The sequence below is a fragment of the Enoplosus armatus genome, chromosome 9 (genome assembly GCF_043641665.1).
Source record: "Enoplosus armatus isolate fEnoArm2 chromosome 9, fEnoArm2.hap1, whole genome shotgun sequence".
NCBI classification, from domain to species: Eukaryota; Metazoa; Chordata; class Actinopteri; order Centrarchiformes; family Enoplosidae; genus Enoplosus; species Enoplosus armatus.
In genome coordinates, this window is record NC_092188.1 from 24,777,706 (window position 1) to 24,796,085 (window position 18,380).

The window sequence follows — 18,380 nt, forward strand, 5'->3', positions numbered from 1 at the left end:
GATTCTGATTCTGATTCTGAGCAGCAGTTGCCTAGCACTAGTTCAGTCAGAGACACTTACGTCATGTTGCAACTTCCCTGTTGATATGTACATTATCCTGAATTTATCAGAACAACAAGTTAACATGGAGGAAGTGTTGAATTTCTATCAACAGTAAACTGAAACACTGCTCGAAAGAATGGCAAAATAGAATAAAGTGGATCGAATCAGTGATTAGAAACGGTATTTTTATATCAAGACATCAGTGGGGATGGGATTAATAGCAAACGGCATCAACAGCAAATTAACAGGGAGATGCTTGATAAAAAAAAAATATATAATTAAAATATGTTAAAAATGTAATCTCTAACATACATCTATATAAATCAAGGCCTGGACACTTTTTGAGAATTTGAGATATGCTGTGTCCGTGGCATGTATAAAAGCCACCTGAGCGTGCCCGTTCCCGCTAAAGAGAATATGTATTCTACCGGTGCGAGTCCTCTCAGTTTCCCAGGACTCCCAGGTAATCTGTTTCAATTTGATGTGTGCTGGTCTCCAACACCAGCGGTCCCAGTCCCATCATATGCTCCACTACCACTCAACAGCCTGTTTGGAGAAGGGCCTCGCTGATTCTTCACAATTCACCATGCTAATCCCACCTTTGCTGTGCTGGAATGCTAATGGCATCGGCGATGTTGTCCGTGCTCCGATTCCGTATTATTTTCTTATGTTTTTTTGTCATTTTAGAGCGAGTAGAAAAATTGGATGGTATTGTCAAATCGGCCGATTTCCAGCCGTTTCTAATTAGTCATTTGGTCCCTCACAAAATCAATAACAATTGTACCAGTATAGAGCAAAAAGGGGCATTAAGCGATTTAAAACTAAAAATCGACCTCTATTAGTGAACAAGGAATTGCGAGAACATTGACTGGTTTCCTGGCACAAACATGAATAATGAAGTTATATCACGACAGACAGGAAGAAGCACACTGATTACAGAGGAGAGGTCCAATAGAAACGTCAAGTGAAGGGGTGGGGCTTTAAGAGAATACTAGGCACCTGGGCCTAGAACTGAAAATTTTAAAGTTAAAATTGGAAATTGCGAAGGACAAACTACTAAGGGAAAATTGAAAGCTAAAACAACCTGCAAAGTATGACAATTTCCCGTCCATTTGCTTTTTCCTGTCTCGCTTTTTAAAATGTGTTTCGCTCAAGCGTTGTTGTAAGGAAAGCTTGGACAAAGGTGAGTCAGTGTAATGTATTTCCTATATCGAGCAACAAAATATTACCATCAGGGTGTGGGATCAAAAGACTGACCAAACGCAACTGTAGTTTTTATTTCCCCTTTCCATGCATTTTGGCAAATCAAAAAACATCTGCTCTGTTTTTCTTTAATTAACGATACCTCAAAATCCTGCCAGAAGCGCTAACCTGCGCGGAGTACGGTTGCTGCTGCTGCTGCTGCTGCTGCTGCTGCTGCTATAATCAGCCTGATCCAGGGCTTCATTTGTGCCGGATCCGAAGCCCCACCAGATTGGGACCAGCGCCAGCGCCTGGAGCACAGTGGCCAACGCTTCGGGGCTGAGATAATTATCTCGTTCATTCAGAAACACAGAGAATTTCTTTTTTCCGTGATAACTTTTTCCTCCACAATTCTGAGACAATCTCAAGTCACAGTTGCGAATGCCGCGTGACGGATTCGAAGTCTATCTTCGCGTGAATGTGTGTAAGTCGATGCTGGTAAACCCTCGGTTGACAAAAAAAACTGTTATTGCCATTGTTGGTTTCCAGCTCCAGTATCACAAAGAACCTTTACTGTCCTCTTGTTATCAGCTGGGGAAAAAAAAAATGTATATCCAGTTTTGGCTATCTTAAGTCTTTTATTTGAAATGAGGATTACAGATTCCTTTTCTGTGGGTTGAGAAAAAATCAGGACGCTCAGGCTCATGAAGCCCTTTAAATCCTGTTGTATAATATGAGCTTTTTTTAAATTTATTTATTAAAAGGCTGAGTCCCCCAGAGGAGAGGGTTTGAATGGTTTGAATATAGCTGTTTTCAATGTATCGTGCCTCCAGCACGCCGGTTGATTTGCAGTAGAAACTGTTGAATAATGAATCAAAAAAATAATAATAACAACAGGTTTGACGTGCACATGAGCACGGAGGTTTCTGTGGTTATTTTGCAACAGTCTGGACGGTGGCTGCAACAAAAATTTGACCAGCGGATCTGCTGTGTGTGTGTGTGTGTGTGTGTGTGATTTTGCCTTGACAGCGTGCAACATCACTCACAATTAAAGACACAACAGACACCTGCCACCTTCAGATTGTTGTAAAGAGAGTATTTTTTACGCCCAGGACCTAAAATAATGTGAATTTAATAACAATATTTAAATACCATTTCGAGCAGACCTCCGAGTAAATGTATCGTAAAAGTGATATTTGCTTTAACATGGTATGCACAGTTCATGGTGAAGCCCACTAACCACGCCGGATGCGTCCCTTGTTTATATGGCTATTGATAAATGCGTGAGAATGGATGCACGAGGAGGAGGAGGAGGAGGAGAGAGGGGCCACTGAGGGCTACACCCTTCTTCATGTGCATTTGGACCACATATAGTCGCTGAAGGTATTTGCCTCCATTCCCAAATTAATTACTTTGAACTCATTCCGTGGCAGAAGAAGAACTTTTTATACCCACTGTACCATGTGGCAAGAGCAGATATGTGAAGGGTAGAGTTAATTGCAGAAAGAAAATAGAGCGGTGGCTCACGAAATGGACTCTTTCAGCACAAATGATTTGGAGCTGGGAGAGCTGCGGTGTAGCTAATAACAAAGGCACTTTTTGCTGTCGTGACTGGCTGACATTTGCACCCGGAGGTTTATCTGGAGCGAGGGAACAGCAGCAGCGCATGTTGCTGCCTCCACGTTCCCCCCCTCCAAACAACTGTTAGAACCTTCTTATCGCAAGGCCTGCTTTAAATCCTTCTCCAATGTGTTCCGCGCATTTATTTGAACATAAATGAGCCAATCCGACGCGGCAGAGGGTCATATTAAGCTTGACCCCGGGAGTCTGCAGCTCAGTGACTCATCAGCCATTACTCCCATCATGCAGCGCTGCGGGTCGGGCCGTCTGGGGGAATCGCTTAAATGTCTGCGCGGCCAATGATGATTGAGCGGCCCGGTAAAAGGAGCTCTTCTTCCTTGTCGCCCTCGATGCACTCGAAGGGGAGGACGGGAACGCTTGAGGGGCCGTTCCCTCGCGAGGATATTTATCACAGACGGGTCAATCTGTTTTACGCTCAGGAGACTCCCAGACGGCCCCCTAATAAACGCTTAGAGGGGATGAAATATTCATGCAGAGTTAAATATGGATCCTAGAGCAGTCGCTGTGCATTAAACACCGTCAATACTGATCAGCGCTGACACCCCTCTTTTCTCCCACTCGAGAAATCCCCCCCCCCCCCACACTAGATTCTCCACGGCCTGTGCCATTCAGCCATGCAGAACGGAAGGAGGGACGTCTTCGGGTGTGAGAGGGAGTGCTCGAGAGGTGCTCTGAGGTGTTTATGATGAGCGAGCGCAGCAGTCAGATGTGTCGGGGCTGCCTTTATCAGTGTTGACTAACTAACCGTAAAAGCAGAGATCGCTGCTCCAGCAGCAGAAGCTGTTTTTCTCCGAAGACAGCTCACGCAACATCAAGCGCCCATATGAGATTGGACTAGAGTCAAATATAACACACACACACACACACACACACTTTCGCTCGCTCATACATACATGCAAATGCAGCCAGGTAAAATTCAACTGATGATTTCATGTTGAAGGGGTTGCGCGCTCATACTACTGGGGAACATCAAGGATTTGGTGGTGAAATCATGGGAGGGACTAAATGGATCAGCATGGGTCCGTCTGTCCATCTGTCACGGAGAGTAAATCAGATGCCACCGACCGGATTTTGTCACTGGCCTAACACGGATCCCCCACCTTTCAAGCCGTACGGCTTTGTAAGTGTCAACGTGGGTTGTCGGCGCCGAAGTCTAAACTGCATTGCACGTCTTTTTCGCTAGTTTGTTTTTGAGACCGTGGTCATCAAATTCGAGCGATTCGAGCCGACACCTCTGGCCCACACTCTGCACACTGATGTCAAATTTAAAAAAATTGTACTGGCCGGCACGTATAGTGCATCAAGGGTTGCTGTTGCCATGGAGATCCAAAGCCCCCGCCCCACTTCGGGACTAATTGATCCTATTAATACAGTTTGACTGATGGGAGCTGCAGTTGTTGAATGCCCCCCACAAAGTGCTCATAAAACAGTATAGAGCTTGTTGCTTATAATGTGAACAAAATACCAAAATACCCATTTTAGATTTTTCAGCTTTTCAGAAAGACAGATTAAAGAAACACTTTGGAACAAAAGCTGGTCCAACACAAATATCTCAATTCATTTTTCGAAAGGGGCGTTATCGACTGGTGCAGACCAATGCCTGTGGATAGACCTACAACCAATCAGAAGTTCGGCAAAGATATCTTTCTTATCAACAAAGCTGTAGGCGCAGTTGTTTGCTCTTCTTTTAGAGAAAATACGCCGTCCTGACACGATAGCGAATTCAATAGAACGTTCCACATCAGCGGCAGCCATCTTGGTTGTTTAGAAAATGCCTCAACGGCGCTCCTCTGTCAGTCATCACGTCAAACCCGCCCCCTATTAGATAAATTCTTGACAACAGAACAATGGTAGTGCGGTGGTATTTCCAGTTAAGCCTAAATGTGACACTAACGTCCAACATTTAATCTATCACTTACAGGTTGTACTTTCAGATGCTGAGAGGCTGATCAGTTGGTCTGGATCAGTTCTGGCCCGGTGAATGCAGGTGCGTGTGCACACAAGAGCAAGCTAGATTCAGTTAACATTGTGGGCCAAGACCAACTGTGGACTTTAGGGCCATAAGCTATGTAAAAATCCTTGGCCCACTAATAGCTGGACTACCAAACTGTTGGTGTGCTATCTTCACATCTGGGCTCATTTTGGCTCACACGCTGGCGGATAAAAGCCAGAATCCAAGCCAGTTCCTTTCCTCTATTCTTTCTGGGAATTTGGGGATGTTTAAACGACATGAGCCCCTGGCCCCCCCCCCTGGCAATTACGCGCATGGCGCACTGACATGAGCAGGTGACTATAATTATGTTGTCCTGACCTGACCCTTGTTGACCCTCGTGGGGGTACAGAAAGTATACATTTGCCTGAAGTTGGAAATATAACCCTGGGCACCTGGAGTTAAAGACAATCTCATGAGCAAGAGCATTTCCACTGTCCTGAGCTTTTATTAGCAGTGGTAGTTTTTTTGCATGCCTTTTTTCCACTACCATAGCTGGTTTTATTTAAACTACAGTATGCATAGCCAATAACTAACATTTGAAAAAGCACGTGAAAAACAGGTGTAATTATGTCCAGTTTGTCCCACTGTCACATTTGCACAAATCTTCCTGATCACCATGCTTAGCCATTCTTGTAAATAACTAAAACAAGGAAGGCAAAGGCAGAGAAAACATCAAGAAAAGAGTTTTGTATTAAAAAAAACACTGCATGACATGTTCCTTCATTACTATTTATTTTGACTCATTCCCACATACACCACCCCGCCGCCCCAAATACACCCCTAGAGCACCGAATGTGGATTATTCCACAGCTGAAAATAGTCCCCAACCATTGCACTATTTCCCTATATATATATATATATTTATTTTTTTATTTTATTTTTTTCTCGAATAGCCGTGGAGCTCTGTGACACAACAAGAACAAAAAAAAAAAAAATCACAGTCCGGTTGTGTTATGTTGTGACCCACAACTGAGGAGTCACTCTATCATGTGATGGACAAATGGATCACTGCCAGTGTCTCACAGGTTAACACTCCTGGGGATGTCATCATCAGTGTGCGACAGAGAGTTTGATTTAATAAAAAACCGGCGACGCTCCAGCAGACTTGCAGGCTGGTTTCCCAGCAGTGCGGTGCACTCATTTGGAAACAGGAAGTAAACAAATAATGCCACAGGCCAAACAGCTGGGGACGGCGGGCTGTCGGCAGAGACACAAGAGACCGCTGCGCCGCTTTAGACCGATGTTTGTAGACGTAAGGACCGATACAGGACTCGTATTTCAAACAGCATCTGGCTCAGTCAGTGTGAATTCACTTGTGTTAACAGTAGTTTGATGAAACACTTGTGATCATTTTTAGTTTTTTTTAAATTAGAGTCAGAGTGGCACATTTGTTTTTCCCTATATATAATAATCAGTCACGTCTTCTTCTTCTCCTCTGTATCTTAAAATCTTTAAATATATAGTGTGGGATATCACTACATGATGGTATGTAAAGCAGAGATAGCTGTAAGTTGAAGTTGGAGGATTTTCAAAGAGATGAAACGAGCACAAATTCAAATGAGAAAAATCAAAACAAACAAACCATTCACTGTCTATTTTTCTATTTTTCAGACAAAACATTATTATAATTAAGGAGTCTTATATCATGCGATCCTACTAGTTTATTTTATGTACACCGAATGGTATAAAATACTGCAATCTAATATACCAAGCCTGCTCATTCTCCTGCCATTAACTTTTACATTTTGCACATGATTTTTCAGACCTGAATAAAAAGCATGGCGGGCACAGATAGGCCAGCCGGCCGGCACCGTAAAAAATGCGTTACAACCCGTGTCCGCTCGAGTGATGTGATCGAAACGCATGCATATCCTTTGTGCCCGTTTTATATTTTCTGTGTGTTGTTCGGATGCAGAAAAAAAAAAAAAAAAAGGTAAAATGTTTCATTTGTCTTCCGATATGACCCACATTCAAAACGGAAACGGCATACAAAGCGTTCGCCAAGTTGACACACAAACATATATACACAAACAACTATACATTCTTCTGCTGCAACACAGGAACGATCGACCAGCCACTGAGAAAAGGAGAGAATACTTATTGAACATCACAGCAGAAGCTTATCTGTCAACATTGAGGTGTTTGTGATTGGGGTTGAAGTGCCTACTCAAATCGTGCCAGTAGAGGAAGAAAGGGATCAGTGGTGAGCGCAGAATCGGTGTGATCTATGGTGAACGATGTACCGTTTGGATGTGTTGTGGATGGTATCAGAGGGGCAAAGAGGAAAAAGAAGGACACTGGAAGAAAAAAACTTGTGTTCAGGGTAGAATCCTCCTTTTTATCCTCACTCTAATTATAATCACCACTGCCAAGTGAAGCAGCCTTAGTTGTTACCTCAATTACTTTGGAAAGATACATAATGCTTGAAACTTCCTTTTAGGAAATGATCACGGGAGCAGGGCTGCACCAGCTGCAATTGGGCTCATTTTTTTCCCCCAAATATCAACAACTCTTGAGGCAAAAGAAAACATTCATTCATGTTTTTTTTTTTTTTTTTCTTTTCTCTCTCCTTTGTGGTTTTTCCCCGCAGGTCTGATTCGGTTGCAAGAACTTATAAAGGCGCCGTCCCGGTACAACATCCGGTTAAAGATCCGGCAGCTTCCCGCCGAGACCAAGGATGCCAAGCCGCTGTTGAAGGAGATGAAGAGGGGGAAGGAGTTCCACATCATCTTTGACTGTGGTCACGAAATGGCTGCTGGGATCCTGAAGCAGGTGTGTGTGTGTGTGTGTGTGTGTGTGTGTGTGTGTGTGTGTGTGTGCACATACAGTATTCATAGGTGTAGCTCTACACACTTGCACATTCTTAATCGAAGCACATTTTCCTATTGTAAAGCTGACATCACTTTAGCTTACACTTCAGCTTAACAAATAATTACACTAATATGTTTCATCAACTGATACATCAGGCCAAAATGTTGTCTTTCATTAAAAAAAAAAAAAATCAGGACGCAAAAACATTTGATAGGATTCAGAGTCCTAAATATAAAATAAACGAGAAAACAAACAGGAAAAACAGAACACAGTTAGTAGCTTGTAATCGTGTTTTTTTTTTTTTTTTTTTTTTTAAAAAGAGTCAAATAATGATTATGGGACCAATTTAATAAGGAAGTGATGAAGCCATTAGGGCTTAATAGATAAATACAAACCAATGCCTGTCACGTCTCACTGGTAGAGATGCCCACCCCGGCCTTTTTCGTACAAAATGCGATGATGAGTGGCGTTATGAGTTCATTATGTGTCGTTTATTTAAACGGATGTTTCCCCGTGTGCTCGGAAATTCTGTTCATGTATTAGACAATTCCGTACCTCACAATTTACATCCAAAGCTAAGCCAATACAGGCAGTGTTGGTGGTGCCTTTGTACAGTGAGGCAGGAAAGTGAGGTTATGGAGGTCAGAGTGGTGGATCAGAGACCATGTCCCATCCCATTTTTTTTTTTTTTTTTAAATCTAAACTGCAATCTTAACTGTAAATTTAAGTTGTTTTTGTTTTTGCTATAACCATGATCTTGCTTTTTTTAAAAAAAAAAAAATTGGCATCCGATGTAGTTCGTAATGTGTAGAACTTAATCCACGGATTTTGCAGAATCATCCAATATAATGATAGGTATTTGTCTGATACATATCACCCTTGAATGCTGCCAATTGTGTTTGCTGGGGAGCCTGGAATGGCTGTAGCAAATATAGTTGCTAAGAATAGTTTTTAGACCAATTATGACTCTCATTATCATCTCATTATCCCAAGACAACAACTTGAGATCATGACTTGATTGTCACATTTTCTTGAATAACAAAAGCTTACGGTCATATGGTGCGCCTGGTAATTGTGCTACATCCTCTTCTTCCACATGACGGAATCCTCTTGGACAGAACCGTAAAGATACAGAAGCCTTTCATCCTATGATATAATGGCACATTTACATCGCGATCACAGCGAAGCAACATTCGATACGTCAAGATAATAATACTATTAATCACAAGAATTGTGGGCTTTGTCATTGTGAGATGATGATCACAAGGTGATGGTTTGGTATTTTGCCAAACAACGTATCAAAAGATGAGGTGACAGGCTTGAAAATGACTCGTGCAAACATAAAAAAAAAAAAAAAGGTTTCTACGTCGAACTTGCCGGCCAGCGTCACATTGAGCAGACGATACCCAACTGACTGTGTTGTCAGCCTGGCAAATCGGCATGATTGAACAATGTGATGCTATGGTAGGTGTACTATGAACGGACCTCACTTATATTAGCGCTTTTCAACCTCAACGGTTACACCTCGACATGTGGATCGAGCACCCTACCTCCCGTGTGACAGTGCTAACCACTGCACCACCATGCCACCCTATGACTACGGTTTCCTGCTCCGATTAACATTAGCCAAGAAAGCCACCAAGGATTTGAACCCTGCGGTGCTTCTATCAGATATGACGGATGTGTCACCGATATATACCTCAGGAGTTCATCAGGGGACCCCGTAGTGATGGGCCAGTCTTAGTGAAAAACGTATCCATCCTTTTTTGTCCCAGTCCACCACTGCACACCGAAGATCGTAGCTTCTTCTCCAAAATGAGTCAATTTAGCAGTAAACTGACCACATCTTTTTACAAATTACATGCCTATTGAATCTACAGATTTAGGGGGGGGGGGGATCAGTGAGTAAAACCTGGCTCACGTTGCCTTAAGGAGCTGCCAGTCCCACAAAAAAAAAAAAAACTATTTCATGGAGTAGCTCATGAATGAGTTTCATCTCCCATGTTCATGCTTAATGAGAATAATACTCGGGTACAAAGATTCAGTTCGTTGTTGTTGCGAGGAAATAGTCAAATTAATAAATTGTTTAAATATGCTTGTTTCAAAAAAAATGAACAGTAGCACTGTAGCTTGTGTAGAGTGGTGATTTAACGTATACCCTACAGGGAAAAGGTAACTTCTACATTAGACTTTAGCTCCCTGTACTCAACGCTACAATGGCTTTTCCATGCAGCCCGATGAGTAACTCAATGAAGAGGCATTCATATTTCCCCTGCTTGCAGGATTTATCAAATATTTAACACTTAATGATTCACCCCCAGCACTAACTCTCCCTGTGTTTTTCAATGCCGGAGTGGTAGACTACCGGGGAAGGTCAAGGACTCCTTTCATGAATAATGTCAGAGAGAAACCCGGCTAATGGGGAGGTAATGAAAGACTTAACTGTCCTGCTCTGATGTTCTCTATTACATGACACACCCAATAAGTTAGAGATCGTAAGTATTCTTCATCAGCAATCAGCCAAGACTTCACCCCCCCCCCCCCCCTTGATTTCTATGTTTCCAGTACAGAGATTGGCCCAAGACATGTAATATGTCATTCAGAAACTACACAATGGTCTTCTGCTGTATTTTTTAGGGTTCACACACCGAAAAAAAAACCTGGTGATATGTCCCATACTTAGGCAGCCCTATGGGACTAGCAGTAACTCCACCACCGACCCGATCAACCACAGTGACACACCTTTAAAAACAACCAAAGCCGTGGGATTTATTACATAAAGAGATCCACGACCAAAACACTAAATAAAGACAATCAAAGGCACACACACAAAAAAAAAAAAATCCCAGGCTGAGAGGCAGCAAGCCTAGTAGTCCCCGTGCCAGAAGCCTCTCGCTGTCTGATGCTGGTTTGGACCTTTTAAGCACATGCCCAGGCCAGCTGCACCTCATTGGGCAATCAGGATGTAGCACACCTGGGCAGGGCAAGAGAGGGCAGAACTTGGGGTAGGGGTAGACAACAGTACACAGGGAAACACGTACAGCCGTAACACTTAGGAAATGTAATAAAAGTCAATAACGGAAAAACACGGCTGAAAACTGACACGAGAGAACATGAAATCTTTGCAGAATACATAAAATGTGGTTGTAAAACTGCTTCAACAAATCTGCGGCAAAACGAGGAAGGACTTTTGAGATTTTTCTTCTCGTCTCGCTCGGCTGTTTCTCCGCCTTTTAAGACTTCTTCGTTGTACTTTAAAGAATGAATTGCCCATTTTATGTATTTTAAGCCGCAAACCCCCCCTAAACCTGGTTCTGGATTTATTCAGGAATTATGTTACAATATGACAAAGTTCACTCCTGATTTTTTATCAAACTTTTAGATTATTTCAATCTTGCCCGATATGTCAAACATCCCAGCCGCTACAAAGGACAAACACTCGACCTGGTATGGTTTCTGTGCGAAAAGGTGTGAATTTGGTTGATTTTGCACTCCTGACCCCAAACCCCCTACGCTGATTCGCTTTTCTGTCAGGCTTTTACTGCTGCAAACGCGTTTTGTAATACTGGTGAGTACCACAGCCTCACTGTAGAGAAGCTTGTCAGTGTTTTTAATAGCTCTTGAACAAATATTGTCGATTCCACAGCTCCAGTTTTCTTCTGTGCCGTGGTTGAACGAAGAAAGAAAAAGGGTCTCGAAAGACAGAGCAGAAATAGACAAAGGATGATCACAGTCTCCCTTGCTTCTCTCAAAGATCTGATGTCCACGAACTCCTATTTTTCAGAACTGATCGCCAAACGGGGTCAGAATCCCAGAATCCTGTGATTGCTCCCTCACTCAGCCAGCCAGCCGGTTGAATCCTCCCCCGGGGAGATGCGAAGAATTTCTTAATTACTTTTACAACAAAATAGCGGCGATTTGGCAGCGCAATAACAGACTTCAGAGAGCTTGATGTTGACTCCTGCCCACCTCCAACACAAATCCGTTTCAGTGAAATCTCTCTAGAACACGCCGTTGCACTTTCACAGTCGTCCACCTGCCCTTCCCACCTGGCTTTTAAAAGCTGTATTTCAGACACTTGGTCCAGATATTTTAGCCATTCACGACTGCTCTCTGTTTAAATCTAGTTTGCCGCCTTCTGCGCCTCACTGAGGCCGCTCTGGTCAAGGTTACCAATGTCTTACTTCTTGCCACTGACGCAGGCCTGTATGCCATTTGAATTTTCCTTGACCTCAGCTCACCCTTTGACACAGTGGACCACAACGTCGTAATCGACCCTCTGTAAAACTATTAGTGATGTGGCTCTGAGGTGGTTCATCTCCTATCTCTCTACCTGCTTGGACAGGGACAGAGTGGGAATGAAAAATGGCCTTGGCCTTTTGACTCAGACCAGCCCACCAAACCCCCCCTCAGCGATACACCACAACCCATGCCAAAGATTACGGAACAATATTTCTAACAATAACTTTAGTAAAATTGATGTAAAATAGAACAAGGGGAATGTGTTGCTCTTAGGAGGAGGCTGGCTAGAAGGAGCACACATTGGCACAATGGTGGGGACTGCCCACTGAAACCCCAATAGTCCACAAAATGTCCCATTGGACCGAAAGGCTGTTATCCCAAAAACAAAAGACTCATTCCGAAGCCCCATTTCTCCAAAAATACACAATTTCCCTGTTGTTGTTGTTAGTTCAGTGACTGCCGGCCAGTGCTTAATGTGTAAACACAGAGGGTTCTGTTCCGGCGGGTCAGGTGGAGAGAAAAGGTCACGGAACATGTCTATATGTCTTATATGTGACATTAAATGAAAATAAATGGTAAATGATAAAGCGCTTTTCAACCTTCACGGTTCATGCAAGGTGCTGGTCTCCATCGAGAGCAACTTAGGGTTCAGTGTCTTGCTCAAGGACACTTCGGCATGACGGGGGGCACGACGACGGGGATCGAACCCCCAACCCAGCTTTACCTCCCGTGCGACAGTGCTAACCACTGCGCCACCATGCCGCACATTATGTAGCTTAAAACACACAGGACACATACCCCAACATTGCACTACATTACTGGATCCACAAAGATTAAACTTGCCCCTCTCATCTGACTGTGACGCAAGATGACTAAGCCTTCTTTTCGGTACTCTCGACATGAGAATGAATTTGGTAAATTTGCGACAAATTCTGCGAAACCATGGCTTTGCAAATAAGAAGACGTGAACGCGCTCGGCTTTGATTGCCGCGGAGAGTGCGGCCAGGTAGTGGAACAAACGGACTCACGGCCTTTGCAATACGCAAGATCCTGTAACTGAGTCCTTTGTTTATTTACATGTGGTCTTGAGGAGAGTATTTCCATTTTTTTTTTCGAACTCTTTAGCTTGGTTAGACAGACCTAGTGCGTCACCAACGAGCACAGATTGTAAAAACTCCAGCTGTGAAATTCCTGCGAATAAAGCGAAAGGACTATTTGCTTCGAGTTGTATCTGAGTGCACCTTTGTGCTACGACAAAATCAGGGAGTGCTTTCTGTCCTGTTGATGGCTTTGATCAGCTACACAGCCGTTATAACTGACCAGGATGTGTTTCTCTATGGATTGAGTTTTTTTTTTTTTACGGCGCATGAGTGACATGCAGACACATGAACTCCGAAAGGTTTCCGACACTCCTCTGTCATCGCAACGGTCCAGGAAATGGCACCATGTGAATCACCACTGAGTGGGCTGGTCTTCAGACGGAAAGCTGCAGGCTTCCTCAAGGTTTCCCACCTTATACCATAGCTATTATCCATCCCTGCCGGTTTAATCATCCTCTCCACACAGTCCTAATCTGTGAGTCACATTGGTTTAGTGAGTCTCAGCACGGCAGCCAGGACTCTGACACCACCATATAGCACCGTTCAGCTGGAATGGAGTGACACACAGCCAGCACACACACACACACACACACACACACACACCCACATAGTCTGAATGATAATAGAATAACACAGAGCAAGGGTGAGGTTTCTTTAGAATCTCATCTCGGAGATGCAGTTTTAGAAACAGATGAGTGCGAATGAGTACATATTTAAAGTTTAAAGTCAGAATTCTGAACTCATTTTTTCACGTGGCCCTAATCCTCTGCCGTAGGTTTCTCTGCTAAACTGGGTAACTGTTTTACAGCAGTGAGCACCACTTCTGTGGTATGTAGCTTTGCTCATTCCTCTGCTGTGTGTCCAACTTGCGAGTGTCTAGCTGTTCACATTTTGTTGCTTGCGGCGAAAGCAAAGTGGCCCTGACGTCCTTCTCCCCAGCCATGCCTTCCAACTCACACAAGGTGTTCCCCAGCCAGATGGGATATGTAATCCCTCCAGCATGTTATGGGTCTGGCCAGGGGTCTCCTCCCAGTTGGAGATACCTGGATTACCTCCATGGGAGGGCATCCAGGGAGCATCTTCAGCAGAGGCCCCAACTACCTCGGCTGGCTTCTTTATAAAGAGGCAGCATTCTACTGGATGTCTGAGCTCCTTGTCATATATCTGAGGATGGTACCCAGGCAACCTTTTGGTAGCTTGATCTCATTTGTCATGACTGCAGCCGGAACATAGATTGACTAGGCTAAGGCTCCTCTTCGCCGTGAAAGTCTGCCTATCAATCTCATTCTCCAACCGGCCGTGGACGTACCAAGTATCAAAACATCTCAATTATGAAAACGTGCATCAAGGCTTTTCCTGACTTAAAGCTAATTCTGTGAAATCCTGGCTTATGTTCAATTCCTTCATTTTTTTTTATTTTTTTTTTTTACATCCAATGCCAACATTTTTCTTTTAATCTTCTACAATATCTGCGGATGGCAGCTATGTTATGGGTATGCGTAGGGAAAGATTAACGTTAATTGCAGATCCATAACGGGACATGAACTCTGGTCTCTCGCATAAAAGCCAAGCACGCAACACACCCATCCACCATGCCTACCTCCACTCGGGGGGGGGGGGGGGGGGGGGGACACACTACTTCCTGTGTTGGCGCTGGATGTAATTCAGTAGGTGCAGAATTGTTCCGAAATGGACATAATTCCTTGGACAATGGGCTGCATTAACATATGTGGTGAAATGACGCAAAACACTAAGTGTTGATCAGCTGCTTGCTCCTGGCCAATAAAGTTTTTTTTTCACAAATCTTGCTGTGGCCAATTCAAATGAACAGCTTACAAACCATCTCCAACAACAACTCCACTGTGGACCTCATCACTTGCTCATACGTGTTTCTGACAATTTCCACATCTATGGAATCATGCATTATCCCTCTATATTTCCTTACATATGCCAAATGTGTGAGGCCGAGCTCTGTCTTTTGTCTTTGTTCAGCTGTTTTTCTTTTTGATGGGTTTTTGCGTCTTATCTCTGAGCCTGTGGCTGCAACAGGGAAACAGAATATATGCCTCTTCACATTACATGGTAATACTGCCAGCAATACAGTGTGTGTGTGTGTGTGTGTGTCCATGTGTGCAAAATATGACAAAACATTGTATCTGCATCCCTATTCATTTATAAATCTCTCCCTCTCCAAATCTCTCTCTCTCTCTCTGCCTCCTTCTGTCGCTCTCTTTCTTAGGCTCTCGCCATGGGGATGATGACAGAGTATTATCATTATATCTTCACCACACTGGTAAGTAGAGAAAGAGGCTCCGCTGCACAGTTGCTTTGTCATCAGGTCTAACTCCAGAGAGCTCCACATCCCCGCGGAGATTGGTGGTGGCATGTCCCAAAAAAAAACACACGACATGACGGCGCTCTTCAATCTTCATTTTCTCAGCTATTTCTCAACTCAATATATATATATATATATATATATATATATATATATTTTAACTTTATAATTACCTTGGATCATTCTTCTTCTTTTTAATATAACAGCATGGTGCTTTGTGACATCAAGATAAGAAGTGCCTTTTCGGGCACGGGGTGAAGAGGCATATAACACGACTGTCCTTGATGATTTCTCAAACCGCTGCAGCGAAGGGAGATTTGCGGTGAAGCTTTTAATCAGCCTGCAGCCTTGTCTTCCTGTATGTTTTTTGATCTTCCACCAGCTCAGTTCAGGATGTCGAACTGGAGACACATCAGATAATAAAGGGAGGGCACAGCTCAATATCATTCCGGTCAAAAAGACAACCAGTTTATTTAGACAAGACAAGACAGCGACAGACCTCCTTTCCTTCGTCGTGAGTATTACGCTGGGACCTGTTGTGAGAAATAAATGAAGGACTTAATGAATGACACGAAATGAACATTTCACCATGCTAGTCCAGGGATGTCCACGCAAAACCAGCTCTCTCGAAGCCGCCTTTCACACATATTCACGAGAGGTTCCCATCCCGCACCTACGAGACAACGCTGTAATAATAGCTCTCACGGTCAGTAGTGGTCGGGCTAGCACTAAATTATGCTTGCACATTAGCCCGCTCGCTGATCAGTCAGACGACCACCGCCTCTCGGGTCACGGCAGCCGAGTTGGGTTTGCCGAGCCCTGGGTGAATCCGTGTACACTTCCGGCTCCGCCGCTTGTTATTAGTATTAGTATTATTAATATTCATCAGCAGGATTACATAGTAGTCAACGACGGCAGCCGGTTTGAAATCTGCAAATGAAGAATGTGACTGACTGACGGCGTACACAAGTGAAAGACTCAGTGCGAACATTATTCTAAGCTCACCTGACTGCGTGAACTCGCTCTCTCAGTCCATGTCCCAGGTCAAAGATGTGACTCAAATCAAACTCTCGTTGAAGCTCTCATCCTGCCGAGGCTGCTTCTGTTGCCCAGGATCAAAACACTGTCTCTGTGTGTGTGTGTGTGTGTGTGTGTGTGTTCCGCCTCCCTCCTGTTTTTAATGTCAAGTTCCTTTTTGAAAATTGGACAATTCAGGTTTTCACAACTGTCTGTGCTTTTCATCGAGGCAGGCTTAAAAAAAAAAAATATTCGGTTTGAAATGAAACGTCTAAATGTGCACACTTTCTCTTTCTGCCGTTTTTGCCATTGAGCGTGGCACAGTTTATGCAAACTAATTAAATACCCCTCTGGTGTTTTCAGGACGATGAAAAGCAAAACGCAAACATGAATGAGGCAGCGGCGGGAGGTGGGGGGGGGGGGTGGGGGATGTCTTGTCATGTCCCACTGTTGTGTTTGGCAGCCAGAGAGGCCGGTGCTGACAGCCTAATTCTCCCAGCAGAGTGAACAACCCAGCCATACTGAGGCCACATATGGCAGCCATTTTTTTCCTGCTGCCAGAATATTCTTTACTCTTCGTTTACCTTGTGGTAACTGTTCTGTCTGATAACTATGTGGATCAGCTTGTCAATCAATGGGTTAGAAAATTCGGCTCGGAGGCTGCCAAACTGCATTCGGAGGACTCTGAGAGCACGAGTCTTCGGGCAGTATAGCATAGACAACCTGCACACGACTTCAGACTGTACCCAACAGCGGGGGCAGCCCACCTCTTTATGCATGTTAAGATCTTTTCCCACGTAGCATACTGATATACAAGCTGGTCGCAAGCAAGCATGACAACCCTGAAATTAAAACGTCCCTTCACCAACAGACGCTAAAAACACTTGGGCGGAAAAGGCCGACAGCTATCGCAAGGTCTTGCATGGGCTTAAGTTGCTATTGCTCTGTCGCTTTTTGACGCTTTCAGTTGTGAGCGAAACAACGCTGTCAAACTGGCATAATCTGAAAGTGACCTGATTTAAAATGCTCAATATTTTACCAGGTTTCTGCAAAGTGTAATCTTTAGCTTCGGCTCAGAATTAGAGGAGGACCCGACAGACTTTGAAGCGCGCTGACTGGATGTTTCTTGTAAAAATGCTCTTTTGGTGTTGTGGTTGACTTCTCTCTCTTTTTACATTCATATGTCAGCAGGCTGGTCCCTTTGACTCGCCATACCAAAGAACCAGATCATTCCCAACACAGTTGCTCATCTTTTGTGCTGATGACTCAACCAGGAGAGTTGTCATGTCCATATAACCTCCAGATGCCTGTCACCTTGTCCCTTAAGAAAATGAATAGGACTTTCACTTCTGGAACCCTGTTGGATACCCAAAATAGCACAAAACCCCACTTGGCAAGCATATACAGAGTAGAGTTCAGTCCGGGCCATTAGCCATTAGCGCAAAGACTGGAAACAACGGGGAGCTTCTAGCCTTGCCGTGCCTCAATAACTTTCAACTGCAGGGCTGTCGATTAATCAAAGTCCACCTCTGTTTTCACTTCTTTTCAGGATCTGTTCGCGCTGGACGTGGAGCCTTACCGATACAGTGGTGTGAACATGACGGGCTTCAGGATCCTCAACACTGAAAACAGCCAAGTGGCCTCCATCATCGAGAAATGGTCCATGGAGCGACTGCAGGCTCCGCCCAAACCTGACTCTGGTCTACTGGACGGCTTCATGACCGTGAGTCCTAATGGGCGAAATGGATGAATGAATGAGTGGCGAATGAATGAATGAACCCCTCTGTCCATCCTTTCCGTCAATCTTCACCTACTGTCATGTTGTTGTTGTTGTTGTTCAAACTTTTGGTTTCCACGAACACAGATTTCAGAGATGAGTTTTCATGACATGGTCACTGGTCAATTAAGTATACTGATGAGGTCCCTTTCACACCTGTAGTTCGGTTCATTTGCTCTGGACCGAAGATGAAAAAAAAAAAAACGTCATAAATTGTTACCTTCTGGTTCTGGTCCATTT

At 43.9% G+C, this 18,380-nt stretch overlaps 1 protein-coding gene across 2 annotated transcripts in view; it reads left to right on the forward strand.

The window, feature by feature from the left end:
- Positions 1–18,380, forward strand: part of grik2 (glutamate receptor, ionotropic, kainate 2) — a 207,132-nt gene that overhangs the window by 67,692 nt on the left and 121,060 nt on the right. For both annotated transcript variants that reach the window (XM_070911928.1, XM_070911929.1), the window contains exons 4-6: positions 7,449–7,630; positions 15,251–15,304; positions 17,913–18,086. In XM_070911928.1, the coding sequence (XP_070768029.1) occupies positions 7,449–7,630; positions 15,251–15,304; positions 17,913–18,086 (410 nt within the window). The remainder of the gene's footprint in view (positions 1–7,448; positions 7,631–15,250; positions 15,305–17,912; positions 18,087–18,380) is intronic.